The sequence below is a fragment of the Paramormyrops kingsleyae genome, chromosome 17 (assembly GCF_048594095.1).
Source record: "Paramormyrops kingsleyae isolate MSU_618 chromosome 17, PKINGS_0.4, whole genome shotgun sequence".
Classification (NCBI taxonomy): domain Eukaryota; kingdom Metazoa; phylum Chordata; class Actinopteri; order Osteoglossiformes; family Mormyridae; genus Paramormyrops; species Paramormyrops kingsleyae.
The window spans coordinates 11,490,325-11,509,769 of record NC_132813.1 but is presented as its reverse complement, the minus strand read 5'-3'; the positions used below and the strand labels follow the sequence as shown (position 1 = coordinate 11,509,769).

General features: G+C 38.8%; 1 protein-coding gene across 2 annotated transcripts; it reads right to left on the bottom strand.

Moving 5' to 3' along the window:
* Positions 1-425: 425 nt before the first annotated feature.
* On the bottom strand, positions 426-18,786 carry gpr4 (G protein-coupled receptor 4). Of its 2 annotated transcripts, none has more exons than XM_023812244.2 (2): positions 18,633-18,786; positions 426-2,177 (listed from the first exon to the last, which is right to left on the bottom strand). In XM_023812244.2, the coding sequence occupies exon 2, from the start codon at positions 1,667-1,669 to the stop codon at positions 578-580; it is 1,092 nt and encodes a 363-aa protein (XP_023668012.1). In that variant the 5' UTR covers positions 1,670-2,177; positions 18,633-18,786; the 3' UTR covers positions 426-577. The 2 variants fall into 2 exon arrangements, with proteins under 2 accessions (XP_023668012.1, XP_023668013.1); XM_023812245.1 differs by lacking the exon at positions 18,633-18,786 and adding an exon at positions 10,674-10,784.
* Positions 18,787-19,445: the final 659 nt, after the last annotated feature.

The following is a 19,445-nucleotide window of genomic DNA, read 5'->3' as shown; positions in this document are numbered from 1 at the left end:
TGCATTTGTCAGTTGTTTTAGTGATACAGCCAGTTTCTATGATGGATTTAATTTTTCTGCACTTTATCAACAATGTGTGCCCTTGATTAGAATATATATATTCTAATCTACCCTGTTATATACAGGTATGTATATATATACCTATATATACACATCTTAGTCGACTTTAAAACTTTATAAATGAGGATGCATATGGGAATATAGTACTTCTTGAAAAATATATGGTTAATGTAGATAAAACTAAGACTTCCCAAGTAAAACGTTGTCAGACAACCAACTTGAGAATGAAGTGTCTGACCTAGACAGCATGTGATACACCAGCATGCAATCAGAAGAGCAGGTAAATTGCTGAATTTTCAGCAGAATGTCTTCAAGTTATTTTCTAATTAGAAAATGTGGCAATAACATTAATAATGCAAGTCAGACATTTTCTCAGATTTATTCTCCCTACAATGGAAGGGGTTAAACTTAATAAAATACACATTTTTATTTACCCTGTTAAGCACAGTTTTCACAGTACTAGCTTGAGAGAACATACATTTAAATGTTGTAAAATTAATGTAACATTTCAGGCTATTCATTTCTTAACACTCAGGATTGTCATTTGAAGGCATTCCTCTCTAAGGGCCACAAGCTCCGTCTTACAGCTGCTGGCATTGACTTCCGTGTAGAAGTTGGGTTTCTTGAGGGAAAGTGGTGTATCCACAGTGATAGAGCCAGTTGTTAGCATATCATGTGCTGAGACCCGACTAAACATGCTCATCATAGTGACCAGTGCCCGTGTAACATTGTTGCGCGCGCCCTCGTTGACAAAGCAGTACAGTATAGGGTCGGCAACACAATTGAGGCTGGTAAGTGCCAGTGAAATATGGTATATAGTGAAAATGTTCTCTTCAAAGTGGCAGTCACATGGTTGACTAAGGAAAACTATACTACGCGAGAGCAAGAGTATGTGATATGGTGCAAAGCAAAAGAGCACAATCATGATTAGACTAAGGGCCAGTCGCTTGATTTTGTCTTTCTCCTGCTTTTCTGTAGATATGTTTCCTCGTACAGCATGTAGGATGCGTTGATAAGAGAAGATCATGAGACCCCAAGGGAACAGAAAGCCAAGGAAAATGCGATAAAGATTCATTCCAGCCACCCAGTCCTGCATAGGATACTTTTCAAAACAAAATGTATGATTGAAGCGATCTTTGAAGAGCTCGTCGTGGAAGAGAGGAGCCGAATTGGCTACGATCTCAATCACCCATACAATCACGCTAACTAGCACTGCTGTTTTTATTGAACGGATCCTCACAAACTTTAATGGGTAGGCTACGGCTAAATACCGGTCCATCGAGATACAGCAGAGGAAGGCTATGCTAATGTAGATATTAGTGTAGAAAATGAAACCAAAAAGCTTGCAGGACACCTGGCCATGAATCCAATTGTCAAGATGGAGAAAGTAGTCAACCCACAAGGGCAGTGTAGCGATGTAGAGGAGATCAGCCACCGAGAGGTTCATCAGGTAGATACCCAGCTCATTCTTCTGTCGGACCTGCAAGTAGGCAGCCCAAAGTGCCATGCAATTCGTGGGCAGCCCAAGCACAATCACAATTATGTACAACGTAGGCTGAAAAAGATGATCGATCCTTGAGTCCACATTGCAGAAAGAGATGTTGCACATTGTCTGATCGATTATGCTTACTCGTCTTAAATTTCCTCTTGTTCTAAGCCCTTTCCTGTCAATTCAAGTTTTGTCAGATGTTGTCAATAGATACACGTGTATGCACCAGATGTCAAGGTGTTCTAAATCAGTCGATTATCACTATACATAATTTTCAGAGAAAACTGAATTTACAGTACATTGATTTGGCTGAGGACTATCAGACAAAAGGTTAGGAAACCTTTTATGTATGATATAGGATTCATAGTGAATTCCATGTTTCTCAGCTGTCCTTCATAGCTGGTTTTAACAAACTTTTAAGCAAAGGAAATCCCTCATAAAATAGGCCTTTATCAAAGCATCATCACAGGACAGTAGTGCACTGGGCATAGCCGTTGAGAAGTTTTCAGTTTCCTTGATTTGGAGTCAAGGTCATGATAATCCTAAATGCCTCTGTGACTTGAGTTGGTGGAGTTATGTTGTAGAAGCCGACAGCAATACTTCTTTGTCTCCTTCGTCTTTAGCCCATCTGGAAAAAAAAAACCCCAGGGTGTGTTTTAGTTGTGCGTGCATCATAACAGACAGGGTGAAATACTCCCAAGAGACAAACAGAGCGAAGCAGTATGTGATATTTTCCCATGTACTCGACTGCGGACACTTCCATATATGGACATACTAAAGATGAGTGGTATTTAAAATTCTGATTGGCCTTTCCACTCCTTACAGGTTTCACAGTTACTTTGGCTTGGAATATACTCTAATTCCAGTAATCTTGCTGCAGATACCCACACAGTGAAAAACAAAAGCAGTAACACTACTTGAGGGGACACAAATGATGCAGTATTATGCTATTAATTATGTATTAATTAACCACAAACTAAGTCTTAGTTACCTACTGATATCATGTTTGATCATTAATGAATCTCAAGCAATTACTATATTTGTTACTATATCTGTTAATTCTGTAAACCTTTGTGAACTATTGAAGGAACTACAGAAGGAACAAATCATGAATAACACGTGAATTACTGATCTCATGTTTGTTTATCGTTATTGTATGAAGTTTAAAATGTACAAAATATGGATTTTGTGACTCATGAATCAGGGTAAATAAACAATTCTTTATCTTGTATATTCTCTCATATATACAAATCCACACATGTATAAGAAAAACAACAAAAAAAAAGTAAAGCTTGCTAATGCATGACGGAAATACTCATTTCACATTAAAGAAATTGAAAAATCAACTTAACTATTGATATAAAAATAGAATGATCACAAAGCATGAGAATTCCCTGTGCCTACATCATTTGAGTTATACACTTAATTTCATATAAATCTGCTAACCTTTTCCAGGCAATTTTGGCATGTGTTAAATGGAGCATTATCATCCCAGTGATACATTAAATAATGTGGCACAGTGGTATTACATCCCTAGGATGTGTCTGCCTTGCGCTATTTATACTTCCTTGTTACATAAAAGCATTGTCGGGGTTTTGTTTCACTTTTTCTCCCAGGTACATGATCAAGGATCATGTACACTGAAAGTAATATAAAGCTGTATGGAATCAAGTGTTGAAGGTTAGCATATATCACTCATGAATAGACATCCCGATCACACACTTTAATTAAGGCTTAACATCCATGTTTAAATTTGTTGCGAAAGATCCAAGAAATCATTACAAACACAGAGAACCTTGATTATTTGTTGTTCCCAAGCCGTCAGCTGGATTGTCTTGCCCTTTGCGTTTTATAGGGCCAGTAGCTGCAGGGTGTCTCAGACCTCACTAAAGAAGACTGGCAGGAAAGTCCAATCCCACACGATCAGGACATTCTGGACTGGAGAGCAAAACTCCGGTCACTAGGCGTGTTCTCACAGGATTATTTTCTCCATGCCCAGGAGCATCAACAAGAACATAAAAGCTGGATTTCATGCTGAAACCTCATCAAACAAAGTGTGGAAATCCAATGCATAGGCCATGCACTTTGGAAAAGTTGGTGGATAGGATCTGCACATCTCACTTTTATTATCCATGGGCTGCTGACACATTCCAATAACATTAGGGAATAAGTAAAAAAATAACAGCCTTTTGTCACTCTATCCAGTTTGTTCCCATTATACACTCTTACATGAAGAACCAGAACCTTTTTTCCCCAACAGCTGATGGGCTGCATATTTCACCCCTGTGCTGCTTATGCTAAAGGCATATCTGGAGAATATAATTTAAGCAGGAGGAGGAGTGTCCAGCATTTCACATCAGTCAAAGCTATCGGCTAAATACAGCGTTAGTGAAAAAGAAAAAAGAATGTCTAGTGATCACGTGAATTCTCCTCACCCTCCACGTCCACCTCCTGTGACGGCACTTCACCCCTCTTTTAAAAAAATGCCCACTTCAGTGACTCCACTGCATGAGGAGCAGCCCCAGAGCACACATATTTATCTGACTTTGTTTCTGCTTCTAGGTGGTCCACCAACCAGGGTGGGACCTTGTCTGTGTGAACATCCTCAGCTGGGACGAGGGAGGGACGATGTCAGCAGGGAATGACTGGGTTCTGGCAGTGGGGGAGGGGTAGGTGGGGTTAGAGCCAAGGTTTGTATCATTAATAAATACTGAAACTACAATGGTATTGAAAGCATTTCATTACACAAAATTTAAACCAAACTAACAGCGTGAGACACTAAAATTAAACTGAAATTAAAACAACCAATTTCAAAACTAACAAATGAAAATTTGTGGTTTCTCTCCTTTTAAAGTTCTGTTTTTGAGGTCAGAGGCCTTTCCTATTTGCTGTCAGCCTATACTGACCTACCAGATACCCCTCCCCTAAGAAACTAATGGTCAACAAATAAAATTGTCAAAATTCTTTATGTCCCCACAAGATTTGAAGAGATTAGATTAATTAGATTAGGTGGGCAGTGGTGGGTGGATGGTTATGAAAGATTGCTGATTCGAATCCCCAACCAGCAAGGTACCACTGAGGTACCCTGAGCAAGGTACCGCCCCCAAGCACTGCTCCCCGGGCGCTGAATTAGCTGCCCCCTGCTATGTCACGATGTGACATATGGGTTAAATGCAGAGGACGCATTTAGTCGCTGTGTGCTGCGGTGTGTCAACAATGACCACCGATCTCTAAATTCCAATTCCGAATTAAACATGGACATGCAGCAAGCTGGACACAAACGGAAAAGAACAGGGGAATCATTTTCGGTATGATGCAAACTCCAGTAAGAGCAAGTGTGTCGTACATGTAAGAAGTCAAGTCTGTGGTGCGTAGCTTAAGGGAAGCAAACCAACTCATTTAAAGCTGGCACCACAAATACATTTAGAAAGAGGTCAAGGAAGTGCAAGAAATATAGATTTTATGGATATACTCTAGGGTTTACAATGTTTATTAAAGCTTCGTCATTATTCATGAAGCACTGTGTGCCGTATATTTTAATTTCTATTAAAAAACTGAAATTAAACCGAAATTATGAAGCTCAGCAAAAATATGACCTAAAATAAAAATGGTCAATAACTCATAAAACTAAAGTAAATCTAAACGGCAACAGGAAACAAAACTGAAAAAATAGTAATATAGTAAAAAGCTAATTTTATCAATGGAACTAAATTTATTTGCTTGGAGCAAAGACAAGCCCATGACAAAATATATGCTCTGCATTGTCTTTCAACAGCCCGTGTGTCCCAATAGCTTGGACGTTATATCAGTTCTCAGATCTAGGAGTCAGTCTAATTTCTCTGAGGTTTTGTTTTACTTTCATCGCATGGTATTGTAAACCTGTTCCCCGTTCCTTCCCTTAGTGCCACATGGATCTGTTTGGAGTCTCATGTCAAACAAATGATACAAATATATAATTATTATGTTTAAATATAAGTAGTATCAACTTCATCTCGTAAAAGCAAAGGCCTTTAGAACAAAAACGCTGTTTTGTCTGAGGGCTGTTTTACCTAAATGCTCTCAAAGGAAAGAGCAAACTGGCACTGATTTGAATTATAAGTGGAACTAAAACCAAAATGCCATTTTGTCCATTTTGCACTTAATATCTGTCAAAATAATTATTCAAATTTTCTGTCATCCTCTGCCATTTATAGTTGCTTCTCTAGTAACTTGCAGAAATGACTAATTCTGTTTCTTTTCACTTCAGCAGATAACATCATCATATTCCAAGAGAGGTTGGTTAGAAATTGGATAATATTTATATAATATTCATATGAATTAATATTAAATTAATAATATTAGTAATATTGGTAATATAATATCAGTTTAAGGTCTGATCTTTAACTATTAATATACTGTTTCTAATCATTTGTTAATATATTAGTAAATTTAAAAGCAACTTACAATCCATCATGTTCTGTACCTGCTTGTTCTATACAGGCTCGTGGGGATCTGGAGCCGGTTCCAGAAGCTACAGTCATAAGGCAGGGAACAACAGAACATCACAGAATAACACACAGGGCGCCAACCCAGTGCAGTCACTGCTAATCAAATTTTGAAATGTTTTACAAAGATATCTTATTCCTCTCTCACAAAGGACTTACTAGAAAGCTTGTAAATCACTTGCAACCAAAAAAAAACCAATGCATTAGTAAGCGTACTCACTGTTTTTTATTAATCGTTTATTCCTGAGAAATACAGGTCTACTCCTTAGCTGCTAATTAACGATTACCCATCATGTGTAATATATTGTATCAATATATTAATACTATCATTTAGTAAATTACCAGAAACAGATGCTTTAACGCAGGTTCTCTCCAAAATTGTACTACATTATACAAACATGCTAATATGAAATATATATTTGTGTACATTCTACATTTGTTATACAGCAATGTTGACACTTACAATCCTCTTACTATTTGCCTTGCATTGGTAATAAGCTTTTGCAAGCAATGTTGCATCATACCTACCAGGGTGAAGCTGAAGGCACCCCACCTCTGTGTACCTAGGTTAATTGGCGTCTCTGCATTACGCGTAGGGCTTGGGTGTATTTGCCTAATGATGGGCTGGCATCCCGTGCAGGGTGTGCGCCTGATTTGTGCCCTGTGCAGCCTGGACTAGGCTTCAGGCCTCCCCATCACTCTGACCACTATAAATGGTTAGGAGATGGATGGTTATGTGCTTCATCCCATTTAGGGTGATCCCTGGCTTCTGCCCTGTGCTGCCCAGGATAGGTGCCAGACTCACCACAGCCCTGTACTGCTTAAGCAGTTAGGAAAAACAGATGTTTGCTTTAAACTTCAATTTATCAATAAAACAATCAACATGGTTCTTTTTTGTGCCAGTGTACAGGAAGCCCCTGGGTTAAGAATGTCCGACTTACGGACTGAAGCAAATCTACCTTTAACATCACCTGAGTGAATCCAGTGCGCCTTGGAATCAGCCTTAGATCTGATGGAAATTTCACCACACCAATTATTACTTACATTTTAGACATTCCTATATAGGTTAACACGCATATGCCGTTGTTTTCATAACAAACAGCATTCAGCTGGCTAAAACTCCCCTATGTGACTGTATAAAATATTACAGTATACATTATCAGGAACTAAATATGGTCAGGAAGAGGTAAAACAATGCAGCTATTTATTTTCCTTACTAAATGGGCCATTTGTACCTCCACGTATCCTAGCCAGGGGTACAAGGGAACATTAACAACATGAAACAGTCATTTGGCTGAATTATTTTGGAGTCTGATGCATGGTTCTAGTAATGTCTAGTCCTGCATGATTCATAGTTGTGTTTCTGTTCGCTGGTCTTGTTTGACGTCTTAGTTTGGATTTTGTAGGTTTGTGTCCTGTTTTGACATTGATACCTTCGCTCAGAATATTAGTGAGTGTATTGTAGTATCAGTGAATCTAAGTGTAATTTATTGCAAAATACAAATGAAATTACCTGGCAGCACGCTTAAATGCTTTAATGATGTTACTTAGCTGGGTACAATTTCATCTTGACTCATAAAATAATAAAATACGCAGAAAGACGATAAACGTGCATTTATGAACAATATATAAAAAGTAACGTTTTACTTCGTAGTTGAGGAGAGCTAATGTTGATTTTAGTCACAAAAACAAGTGTTCTGGCACGAGACAATTTCCAGACAGCGATAAACTATATTACAATGGCTACCGGTCTCATTTGTGAGCTGCACAACTGAGAAGGTAAATGGATTTTGGAAATCACAGTGTGCAGGTAGAATAGGTCTAACTGAGACAAGGAGAACAAACAAGTCCTGCTCATACTAAACCCCCTACTACACAGTAAACAAGGGCATTATTAAGTTGGGTACAAATTCCATCCAGACAAAAGCGAGGGAGCTGCAGCTAACCTGGAACACAGTGTCCGTGAGTGTTTGTTTGATCAGCTGCCATTAGTGGATTATCCATCCACCCGCACATAAATTATGCTGGTTTTTCCAGGTAATGTTATGCTGCTTACTGTGTAAAATACAAGCTCAGGAAATTCTTGTTTTTTTATGTCATCCTGTTGCATGCTTTTATGAGGCATTTTAGGTATTAAACCAAGTCATACAGTGGATGTAACTTCATAGACGTTATCAGTAATTATTTAAGGTTCCTTGGCATACTAGCCTCCTGCATTTAGGGAGACAACTTGATCGTTGTACTTCTTAATCAGGATGATACAAACATTTCATACAATCTTTTTACAGAATATCATCTTTTAACATGCACAGAAATCATTAAGCAGGCATCTAACTAAAACAATACTGAAACGTGCATGTCAAAACATACTCTCTCACCTTACTATAATTAAGCATTGAAACTCCAAAAACAAAGAAAAAAAACACAACTGAAAAATGATCAAAAGTAACTACTGTCTATTGTGGATGCATTGATTTCATCCATGGGACTTGCAGGACTACAGTCATCCTGATGCCTGGTAGCAAATGATGTGACAGAGGACAGCTTGAACAGACTGTCAGTCCACCACAAGGAAAGTTACAGATGTTATTTTGGATGTATGAGGCAGTGTAACCTTATAAATTTTTACTAAGTTCATGTGCACTCAGAAACAAAACCTAAAACAAGCGCCCAGTATTACATGAAATAAAGCTATCATACATGTTTTAAATTGCATTAAATTGCATTCATTCTATGTATAAAGTATTTCATATGGTTTAGATTTGTGGATTATCATACCATTTTCAGTGGGTCACGGAGTGTACGTTTAAAAAAAAAAAACCCTGCCCAGTTGGCAATTTGCATCCATCCACTTTCTGTAACCGCTTGTCCTGTTCAGGATTAGGGGGGGTCCTTAGCTTATCCTGGAAGCTATAGGTGCAAGGCAGGGAACAGCCCAGGAGGGGGTGCCAGCACACCTATGGGCAGTTTGCCAACTTCAATTCACCTCAGCATGCTTTTGGACCTTGGGGGGAGGGGGGGGGGACCGGAGTACCCAGAGGAAACCCCACGATGACATAGGGAGAACACACAAACTGCACAGACATGGAGCCATGGGGCAAACCCAAACCCAGGTCCCTAAGGTGTGAGACAGGGCTGGCCACTCTACCTCCGTGCCACCCCCAATTGACAAGTTGTATTGTAAATTTGGGTCATCACTAACTAACCAAATAATGATCTGGATCCTGTGGATAAACCAGCTGAGAACGAGTTGAGATAAACAATGAGATACGAGTAGAACTGTCACCTCTCACCTCCAGGCTAAAGGGATTCCCCCTTTTCTGTGTGTGTGGAGTTCTCATTCCCCCCCACCTTGTAACCTGTGCTTCCTGGAAAAGGCTCCAACCCTTCACTGGAAAAGCAGCCGGAAGATGGATGGATCTTGTTGCTTGTCGTCAATTTAATTCCCATGTATATGTGTGGCTACCAGAATGCAAAAACATTTTTATTAATAAACTGAACTCAAAAGGAACCAGGAAACAAAAAGGGACCACAAGGGATCAAAACAAGTGGAGGAAAACTAAGACAGTTGCACAAAGAGCCTACGGTGAACAAAAGGCAAAACTGATTCTAACGCTTATGGGGAACATGCAGGAAACAAAGGCAAGAACACACATAGGAACTAGAAGCAAAAGCACACAGCGAAGCCAGCAACTGACAGACACACTCAGTGACTGACTAAAGATTAGTGCATGTGCAGGCACTTAAATACAGTTGCAAGAAAAAGTATGTGAACCCTTTGGAATTATATGGATTTCTGCACAAATTGGACATAAAATGTGATCTGATCTTCCTCTATGTCACAACAATAGACAAACACAGTCTGCTTAAACTTATACCACACAAATAATTCTATGTTTTCATGTTTTTATTGAACATACCATGTAAACATTAACAGTGCAGGTGGAAAAAGTATGTGAACCCCTAGGCTAATGACATCTCCAAGAGCTAATTGGAGTCAGGAATCAGCCAACCTGGAGTCCAATCAATGAGATGAGATTGGAGGTGTTGGTAAAAGCTGCTCTGCCTTATAAAAACACACACCAGTTTTTGGGTTTGCTTTTTTCAAGAAGCATTGCCTAATATGAACGATGCCTCGCACAAAAGAGCTCTCAGAAGACCTAGACAAATACAGTCTGCTTGTACGTACATGACCAGGACCAACACAAGAAAGTTGTGGGTAGAAGCACTAAAGAACTAAGAACACAGAGGAACAGATGTGGAGCAATCAAAAGAAACCAAGGATCAAACACAGGGGAAGATCAGAATAATAAAGGTAACTGAACATTATTGCAAACTGGGAAATACACCAATACATAACTAACACAACAATAAAGCCAGAATCATAACATGAGCCTGGATGATATAGCTGACCGCTTAGACTATTAAGCGACACAGCAGGCTGGGGAACAGGAGAATACAAAAGGAGCTAAGAACAATGAGATGGCCAGCGACACCTGCTGGCCAAACGGGGAACTCACATACAGCAAAAACAAAAACGATCATGACTTACTTCACCTCACAAAAATCAGTATAGATTCCTCTATCCATAAATGAAATGTTAATTTTAGAAGGTGGCACCTCCAGCACAGGGACCTCACCTTTGCTCGGCCTGTGCGGAGTTTGGAGTTGGAGATACAGGTTCTCTGTTTTCCTCCCACATTCCTAAGCGGCTAACTGCTTTCTCCAACTTGTGATGCGTGTGCACCCTGTGATGGACTGACATCCCATCCAGGGTATATGCCTGCTCCTGGTGTCAGTGTCAGTAGAAAATAGAGCAGGAAAGAGACAAATAAAAGTGAAATACCCACTAAATGCTAAACACCTCTTCCCAGGATTTGACCTGAATATACAGAAAGTACTGCCACTTACTAAACACTAAGAGAGTCCTAATGTTATGTAATATTCTCTAACAAAAAACACAGACATATTACAGATAACACTTCCACAAAAACATCACTGAAGCTTCCAGCCCCCCGCCCCCCACAAAACATCATAATAGTTTTTTTTCCCTTTCACCTTTTTAATCCACTTTTTAATATTCAGTAGTGACAATGCATGACTTCATCTGCCGCCACTCCAAATTTTTATATATTTTTTTAATTTGCACAGTTAAAAACTTATAGATATTTTTGAGGAGAGCTCTTCATTTTGGTGGGTAGTTGTAAATTTATCCGTCCATTTATTTTCATCCATCCATCCATCCATATTCTGTACCCACTTGTCCTCGTCAGGGTCGCGGGGGGCCGGAGCTGACCCCAGAAGCTACGAGTGCAAGTCAGGGAATAGCCCAGGATGGGGTTCCAACCCATCACAGTGACATTTAAATGATTATTTAAAAAATATTACGCATCAAATTACAAATAGCAATTGAATTGCGTTTCTAACAATCAATCAGAGAGCTCTTGTTTCTGCTGGTAAAGAGCTAACGTTTTGTTTGTAGTAAGGTCAATCTAATTGTGGAATCTCCGAGCACATAATTGTTTTTATACAAAATGTCAGTTAAACCATGCAGCTTACCTCAACCTTACAGATGTTTGTTAGTCTTTCAATATTTTAAATATGAACTCTCGCTAAAAGCAAGAGAGGATTTGAACTCATTTATTCAATTCATTCATGTTTGGTTTCAACACTGGTAGGGACCAAATCAGCCTGGAACCCCTCCCCCCCCCTAAACACACGGTACTCCCTCAGTCTTGATAGGGACATGTACCTACAATCCATACCCACTTGTACGCCCTTGATTAATTCATTCATGCAGGCTTCGGTTAAGTGATTAGCCTCTTTCGGAATGGCGAAACGAGACGTCGTTGGCTCCGGAATAGGATTCGCGCTTGCATGACTGAGCATGATAACACGATAACAAAAGTACATTGCTGCTTTGTGAGCGTGTTTGCCGAACTAAATGTACACCTATTTCAAGAGTTCACATCTAGCAATCTGTTAACTTTTAGCATCTTATATTTCTCAGTTTTAGGAAGTGCATTTCTGATCATTCTTTCATCAATTGCCTTAATCATAAGAATTCTTGCCATGAATATTAATACACATTAACATGAATACCATACGCAAAGAAAAGTACTCCAGGTTAGGAAAAATCAAACTCTAAAAACACTATATAAAAAAGCACCGAATATTAATTTAACTATTATACATGATAGAATTAGCTGTGTTTTGTTTTATTTGAAAATGTATGTCTGCCTTTAATTAGAACGAATCATTTTTAATAGCACCACTATTAACACATACTCCTTTGGTATCTAAAATAAACTTGGGTTTCGGATAAGAACGTCACACAGGAGCCTGAACCTTGAATCCTGAGCAATTCCTGAGGTAGCCAGCTAACTATCCGCAAACTAAGGTGTGCTTCACCAGACCGGCGACATTATTATATCAATTTAAATAGTTATTTTTAAGTACAGTATTTCAATGTAGTTCCCTTTAAAAATGAAATCAAATTGTTTCTTATCCTGTGTAATTTCTTAAAATTCTAAGTGATCGTTGTAACCATTTTCTTTTACAGGACTGAGCTCACAAAAACAAAATGGTAAATATCAGAAATTTGCTGCAACAAATAGAAAGGTTCATCTTAGGAATATTAAATAAATCTTCTCAAAAATTATGCCAAACACGTGCAAACGTCCAGAGGTAACAACAGGAAGAGCAGATTTTTCTTATTTTTTTAATTCTTATTATTACAACAGTATACCACGTTCTTGCCAAAGAACATTATTGGCATTACTACAAATGAGGTTACTATTTCAACCTAAGTATAGATCACCCTGTGAAAAGAAAAAAAACAAAAAGGTTCTCCTTAGTGTGTAGGTTTCGTATGTCATCCACTAAATATATGCTACACTGAACTGTATCCATAAATCATATTTCTCTACCTAAACCTGTCTCAGAAGCAGATTATCAGGTAAACGAGTTTCAAGAAAACACAGCTCTTCCTCTGTTATTTAGCAGTATCCAAACCACTTGCCCCGCTATTAACCTTGCTTATCTAACGTCTCCAAGCAGCCACTTAGCTTACTCTGCACCTTTGACTAAGTGTCTGGGTTGATATGTGAATCAGCAGCCCAGGATTCACAGGCACAGAGCAACACAACAAAAAAAACTTCAAAGACTTAAAGAAATTATTTCCATAACACGTTGAGATGACTGCCTTCAATATGAGAAATTATGGCTCCTTTCACACGTCCCCAGAAACAGACAGTTTTAATGGTAAACAAAAACATGAACTCCTTCTTGGAATTCACATACATGTGACATACAGTACTGTGCAAAACGTCTTGGACAGTCAAACAAAATTATGCTTAAATGACCTTCCTGTTGGTTTAAAACTATAATATCATGTCTCTCAAAGCACGCCAGCATAGTAATTTCAAACCTCTCCTAAAGTCACCCTGGTATTTGTAGCAACCATCCAATACACCCATGTATTTTTTGACTTGACCACACCTCATATGACGAATCAATACTGACTTTTAAACTAATTTATTTGATTAAATAAATGAGCAGGTTGTTAAATGCAGAATATGGATGACGTACCCCAGAGGAGAGGCTTGGCAACTGAATCTGTGTTCTTGATCAACCTTTTGAAGAACAGAAGAAATTCTAGTTCATTTTTACTGTTGCTCTTAATTTGCATATGTTATCATGTTAAATTGTGATTTTGTGCTGAACATACACACTTACTACCAGATAAATAGCTTTAAACACTTTTGCTGACAGCCTAAGACTAATGCACTGTTCTGTATTTCTAATTATGCTATTAGAAATATAGCATTTCAGGGAAATTTGTCACTATTACGAGATAAAATCCCTGATGTCTCAGGTAGCAAAGATTATTTTCTGTTTCTCTCTGCATTTTCACTACAATTGGATTAACTGCCATATTCAGAATCTCACATTTCTCTGCCAGCAGTTGATGCATTCAGATAAAACTGAAGTATTCTCAGCCTGGGGGGGTTACAACACTTGTAAGTGCCATAACCTAAGATAAAGCTCTCATGAACTGAATGAAACATCTACAGTATATACAAAATCTGTATTATTAAAATAACCTAAATTCAAAACAGTAAAACTCTTTACACAGAGAAGCAAAAATCAAAGCTCAAATCTGGATGGAGGTAACTGTAAAGGGTGCTGATGTAACTAATATACTCAACATTCCGTAATTACCTGTGGAACAAATGCAATGAAAACTAAATACAGTATAACTGTACTGAAATACTGAGACTGCACTCATTAGTCAGCATTGTTTACTTCTAGTAGAATCACGAGTCGGCCTAAGTGAGTGGGACTGCTACAGTTGGCCATATTTACAGGGATAAATGCAAAGATATTCATTAAGTTTTCAAACCAATTCAGCACCTCAGATCAGTTCATGATATTGTGATCCGGATTCTCCAAATGCACGATATGTCCTGCTATACGGAACTCCGCAGGAATTCTGAAAATTAGGTGCTGCATTGTGCTTCTTTAGCGAGGAGAGTGCTAGTTGAAATAAACTTGGAATGTCAATAAATAAAGAGTTAAAGACACATTCCCTCCACAAGAGTATCCTCTAATCAGCAGAGTTAGAAATTACAGTAATTAGGAACACAACTAAATTTAGCACCAATATTTCAAAACTCTTCACAAGATGGGGTGGCAATTGATAAACACTGGAATATTTATTACAAATGGATGCTGCTGATAGTTACTGTGTGCTTTGAGTCTGTAAGCCAGCAGTGGCCAATCTTATCCGCAAAGGGCCGGTGTGTATGCGGGTTTTTGGGATAACCTTTAGGTCAGCTGTTCAAACCCAGGTGTGAGGACTCCTCAGCCAATCAGTCCTCTAATTAGTAATATAATTAGGGAGCTGCAGCAAAAATCCTTATCCACCCTTTGTGGATAAGATTGGCCACCCATGCTGTAAGCCAAACATAATGATCTTACAATTGGATTATGTACTACAGATATACCACCACCCTTCGGCGTGTTCACACAGATTTCAAATGATGCTATATCTCAGCATAGCATGTGAAAACAGCAGAATTTTATGATCATTCTAAAACAATACTAACATTTAGCTAAGATGAATAAATTAGTTGAATAGTTCCATTTGGTGATTCCTATACGTAAAAACAAAACCTTTTTTCATACATTCCGGGAGAAAACCAGCAAAAAGTCACTTCGCACAAAATGTCAAAATGCGAAAGTCATTTAACACAAAAATTGTCAAAAAAATTAACTATCAGTATTCCTGCATTAATTGCTTCTGAAATGTGCTGTGGCATTCATTTATGTTAATACATAAATACAATCTGATTAAACCACAGAGATCTGCTGAAGTGAGACACCCTCTAACCAACGACTCTCAGCAGTACCTCTGTTAAGGCTCATATTTATACAGTAGGAAAGGGCTACGAAAGTGTTGGATCCCCATCAATCCAGTCAAACGGACGGTGAACAGATGGAAGGAACTCAGTACTGCTGCCACTCTCCCTGAGAGCGAGAATGCTGCAAAGATCATAATGCACAATGAGTCAAGCGTAACCAAGGACATGCCAATATCTCCCGCACAAGTCAACATGCGTGTTCATGAGTCTATGATAAGAATCATAGTTCATTGAAGGATACTGCAAGGTAAACGACTGCTCTCCAAAAAACATTGCCGGGGCCGGAACACCTTTCAAATTTCATCCATCATCGAGCCATTTTCTGTACCCGCTTATCCCATGCAAGGGCTTGGGGGTCCAGAGCTTATCCCGGGAAGCTATTCCATCAGATAATCCTACAGGGGTTTGTAAGGGTTAGGAGGCGTGGTGGCTCAGAGGGCAGCACTACTGCCTCAGACCTCCAGCGTCGGTGGTTTGAAATCTCCTCTGGGTGTCGAGTTTGCATGGTTTGCTCAGGTGTCCATTCAACACTCTGCTCTCCTCAAAGACATGCAGTTAGGTGACAGAAAATCTCTAGCTAGCCCATTGTGTGTGTTCCTTGTGGTGAACTGGTACCCCCCCCCAACTCTGTTTTGGTAACATTGTTTTATGCCTGGTCTTGGTTCTTCTGCTATTTACCCCCTTCCGATGTGTCTCCTGATTCTACCATATAGAAGCTATCCCTCAGTCCACTCCTCCTCCAATACCTTATCCAATGCAGGGTAGGAATGGAGTTCAGGAATGGATTCCATGCGTCACAAGACAGAGGTACAGCCCCACTGCCAGTTTATTTATGAAATGAAAAATAATTGTTACCATAGTTACCATTAACATTACCATGTCCTAATATAGCTGCTTCCGAAACGTTCTTTACGTTTGCGACAGAATCTTCCATAGCTTATGGTTTGTCTTACTTTTATAGTTTCAGTGTATACTACAGATTTTTATCATCATCTAATACCAAAGGTTTTCCACTAGTAGCAGATCTAAACTTGCTGCCCACATCATTTTTTTTATATTGATTTCAGTTTCACATGGTAAGTTGAGGGTCCTTCCCATCTCTATGTGCCCTATGTCTCAAAGGGCTTCTTGATGAGGTGTGAGTGGTTGTCCATGGGGAAAAGAAAAGAGGCTGACACAAAGAGACAGTGCCTAGGCTCCTGAGGCATTTTCTAATAATCCGAACACTAGAGCAGTCATTCAATAAGTTTATTTTTCTAGGTGATGCATGCTGACTTGTTTGGATGACACATGGTATAATGCACTTCCATTCTTCTGCTTTTCTCAGGTCTAGAGGGCTTATTTGGTATAACTGGTCTGGGACAAACTGTTTGCATATATGAGCACAGTGGCCGTACAACACTGACTGGAGGAGAATACACTAAGCATCAGTGTTTGCCAAACAGTAGGATTAAAATACACTTCGTGTGAGTTATACAGGCATTTCTATTTATTTGTCCTGACAAACTGATATTAATCGAAAAGTTCCAGCCTCCCTCTTCAACCTTTAAGTTCCTTTATGCAAAAACTAAATCTTTTTTCCAATATTTATCTTGGAAATCACTAAAAACAACATGGAAAACTAGCATGTACAACAATCACAAAATGTGTCACGTGAAAAACTGGTAGCGAGTGCCTGACTACTAGTGCTGAGCAGCCCCTCTGCGCATGCTCATGGACCTCTCACTCTCCCATCCTCCCAGTTGGCACCAGTATGCATCACAAAGAACACACTCACATTCAATATGGAGAATCTACAGGCACCCATTCAGCTAACTTCATGTGTCTCTGCTGAGAAGGAGGGGAGAAGAACGCTGTACCTCCCAAAATATGATCAACTTAGTACTGAACTTGATTTCATGCACCATAATAAACATTTCAGCACATGGTAACAAAGATTAAAAATTCATTGTTAAGTTTAAAGGGGAAAATGGATCCAGGTGTAGGAGGCCTAGCTGATTTTGTTAAGTTTAGCTCAAAATATATTGTCAATAAGTCTTGTGGTCAATACTGATGCAATTTGCACAAACCTTTTATAATACAAAGACATCAATACCTCTGTAGATAAAATTATAAACCTTTCCACAACACAAACCATTAAACAGCACTGCCGAAATTAGCAAGTGGCAGTAGGTAACACTTTACTTGAGGGGGCACAGATAATGTAGCAGTACACACTTAATTGATGTACTAAGTAACCAGAAACTAAGTGGTAGTTACGTGCTGATTCCATGTTTGTTCATCATTAATCAGTCTTAATGGTTCATGTATTTCAAGCAGTTACTATTTCTGTTCATGATTTGTACTTGAGTAGTAACAGAGTTACTAAGTAACTTATGCCCCCTCATGTAAAGTGTTACCTGGCAGTACAAAAGACTTGGCTACCAGTTCAAAATGAGCCACAACAGCGAATTCATGGCAGCTCTATTCCTTTTTAACAAATTCTTCCATAAAATGGGAGACTTTAAAAAAAAAAAAAGACATACATGGAGCAATAGCACTTCTGCTCTTTCAGATTTGCTGTAACAAACAACAGCAAATAAATCAACATGTTTTATCCATCCTTGTTCAAAGTACTTATTCTGGTCAGAGTTGAGGGCTAGATTACAGGCCAGAAAGAACTGGGCACAAGGGAGGGGTATACCCTGGATGGGGTGTCAGTTTGTTATTAAACAAAAACAAGAATATCCAACCCAACAACAAGCATAACATTTATTTAATATTTAGGGTAAAAGATCTTGCATCGTACATGTGAACAGTGCATTCCCCCCATTTTCACCTCTGAAACAGTGCATGAGATAACATACACTGCCTTTTAAAGAGCCACATTCTTTTAGAGAAGACTAACGAAATGTTAGTCTAGTATATCAATCCCGATAGCCTGAGAACTTACGGAGCTACAGTACTATTCATTCTGATCTGCCGAAGATGCATATATATGATCAGTGATTCCGAAGGCTACATGATTACACCACGTTATCATTCTCGTTCCATGTGTCACGATCTAAATACCACCTCACAATTTCTGAGTTCTCAAAGAACTCAATCAGAAAGGTTTGCAGAACTATACCAGTACAAAAACAGGTGATTTCGATTAAGCGAGGATAATTCAAGAAAACTTACTTTACTACTTACTTTTAAGTCTTTAGCTCCCCATTTTTAACGCTGTGCACATGTAGTAGGTGATCCGATGGCTAAACGTGGTGCTCGAAATGCACAGACTTCCCCTGAACAGTGCAAAACATTTCAGGCGAAGAATCTAGAGACGGCAGGAGCTCCAATCCCCACCCTCAAGCATGGGCTAGAAACAGTGTCACACATGCACACGGGGGTGGGGGGGGGGGGGGGGGGGGGGTGCCGTTATATCAATAAACAAGTAAAAAACATCACTATAAAAATAATACCAGAATAGATCAGCCGGCGGGGATTTTTCATTGAATGATATTATACAACATCCAAGAAAGCTTTTGTTTTGATTGCAATATTTGCTTCTTTTATTTCCTTTGTATTCTCTTTTGAATTCGTTACAAACCATAACTACAACAGTTTACTTCTCTGGCTGTTATTTTGAAATAAAATAAACAGGCTAGTTTAGGAAAAGATGTTTGCTAGTAAATAACACGGCCGATGTCAAAGTTGCCTGAACAATAATTGCTGTCACCTCTATTAGAAATTTCGTTTGTTGTCTGACCTGCTAGATCGATAAGCTAATTCCACAGTAAAAAGGTACCCGTAACTGCAAAACCTTACAGTAGTTGACGGTGGTTTTGATGTATGTTGTGTTAACTTACAATCATTTGAAATATTGTGTTAAACAGCAAAGGTAAATACTTTAAGTGCAATAAAGTATACTTTTCGCAGTATCACAGAGTTAAAGCAACAGCTGAAAATATGCAAATCGATTTTTTGTTCTTTGTTTTATGCTTTAGATGGTGATGTTAGCTCTCA

Excerpts from the sequence above, each read along its gene's own strand:
- gpr4 (XM_023812244.2), bottom strand. The coding sequence starts at position 1,669 with ATGTGCAACATCTCTTTCTGCAATGTGGACTCAAGGATCGATCATCTT.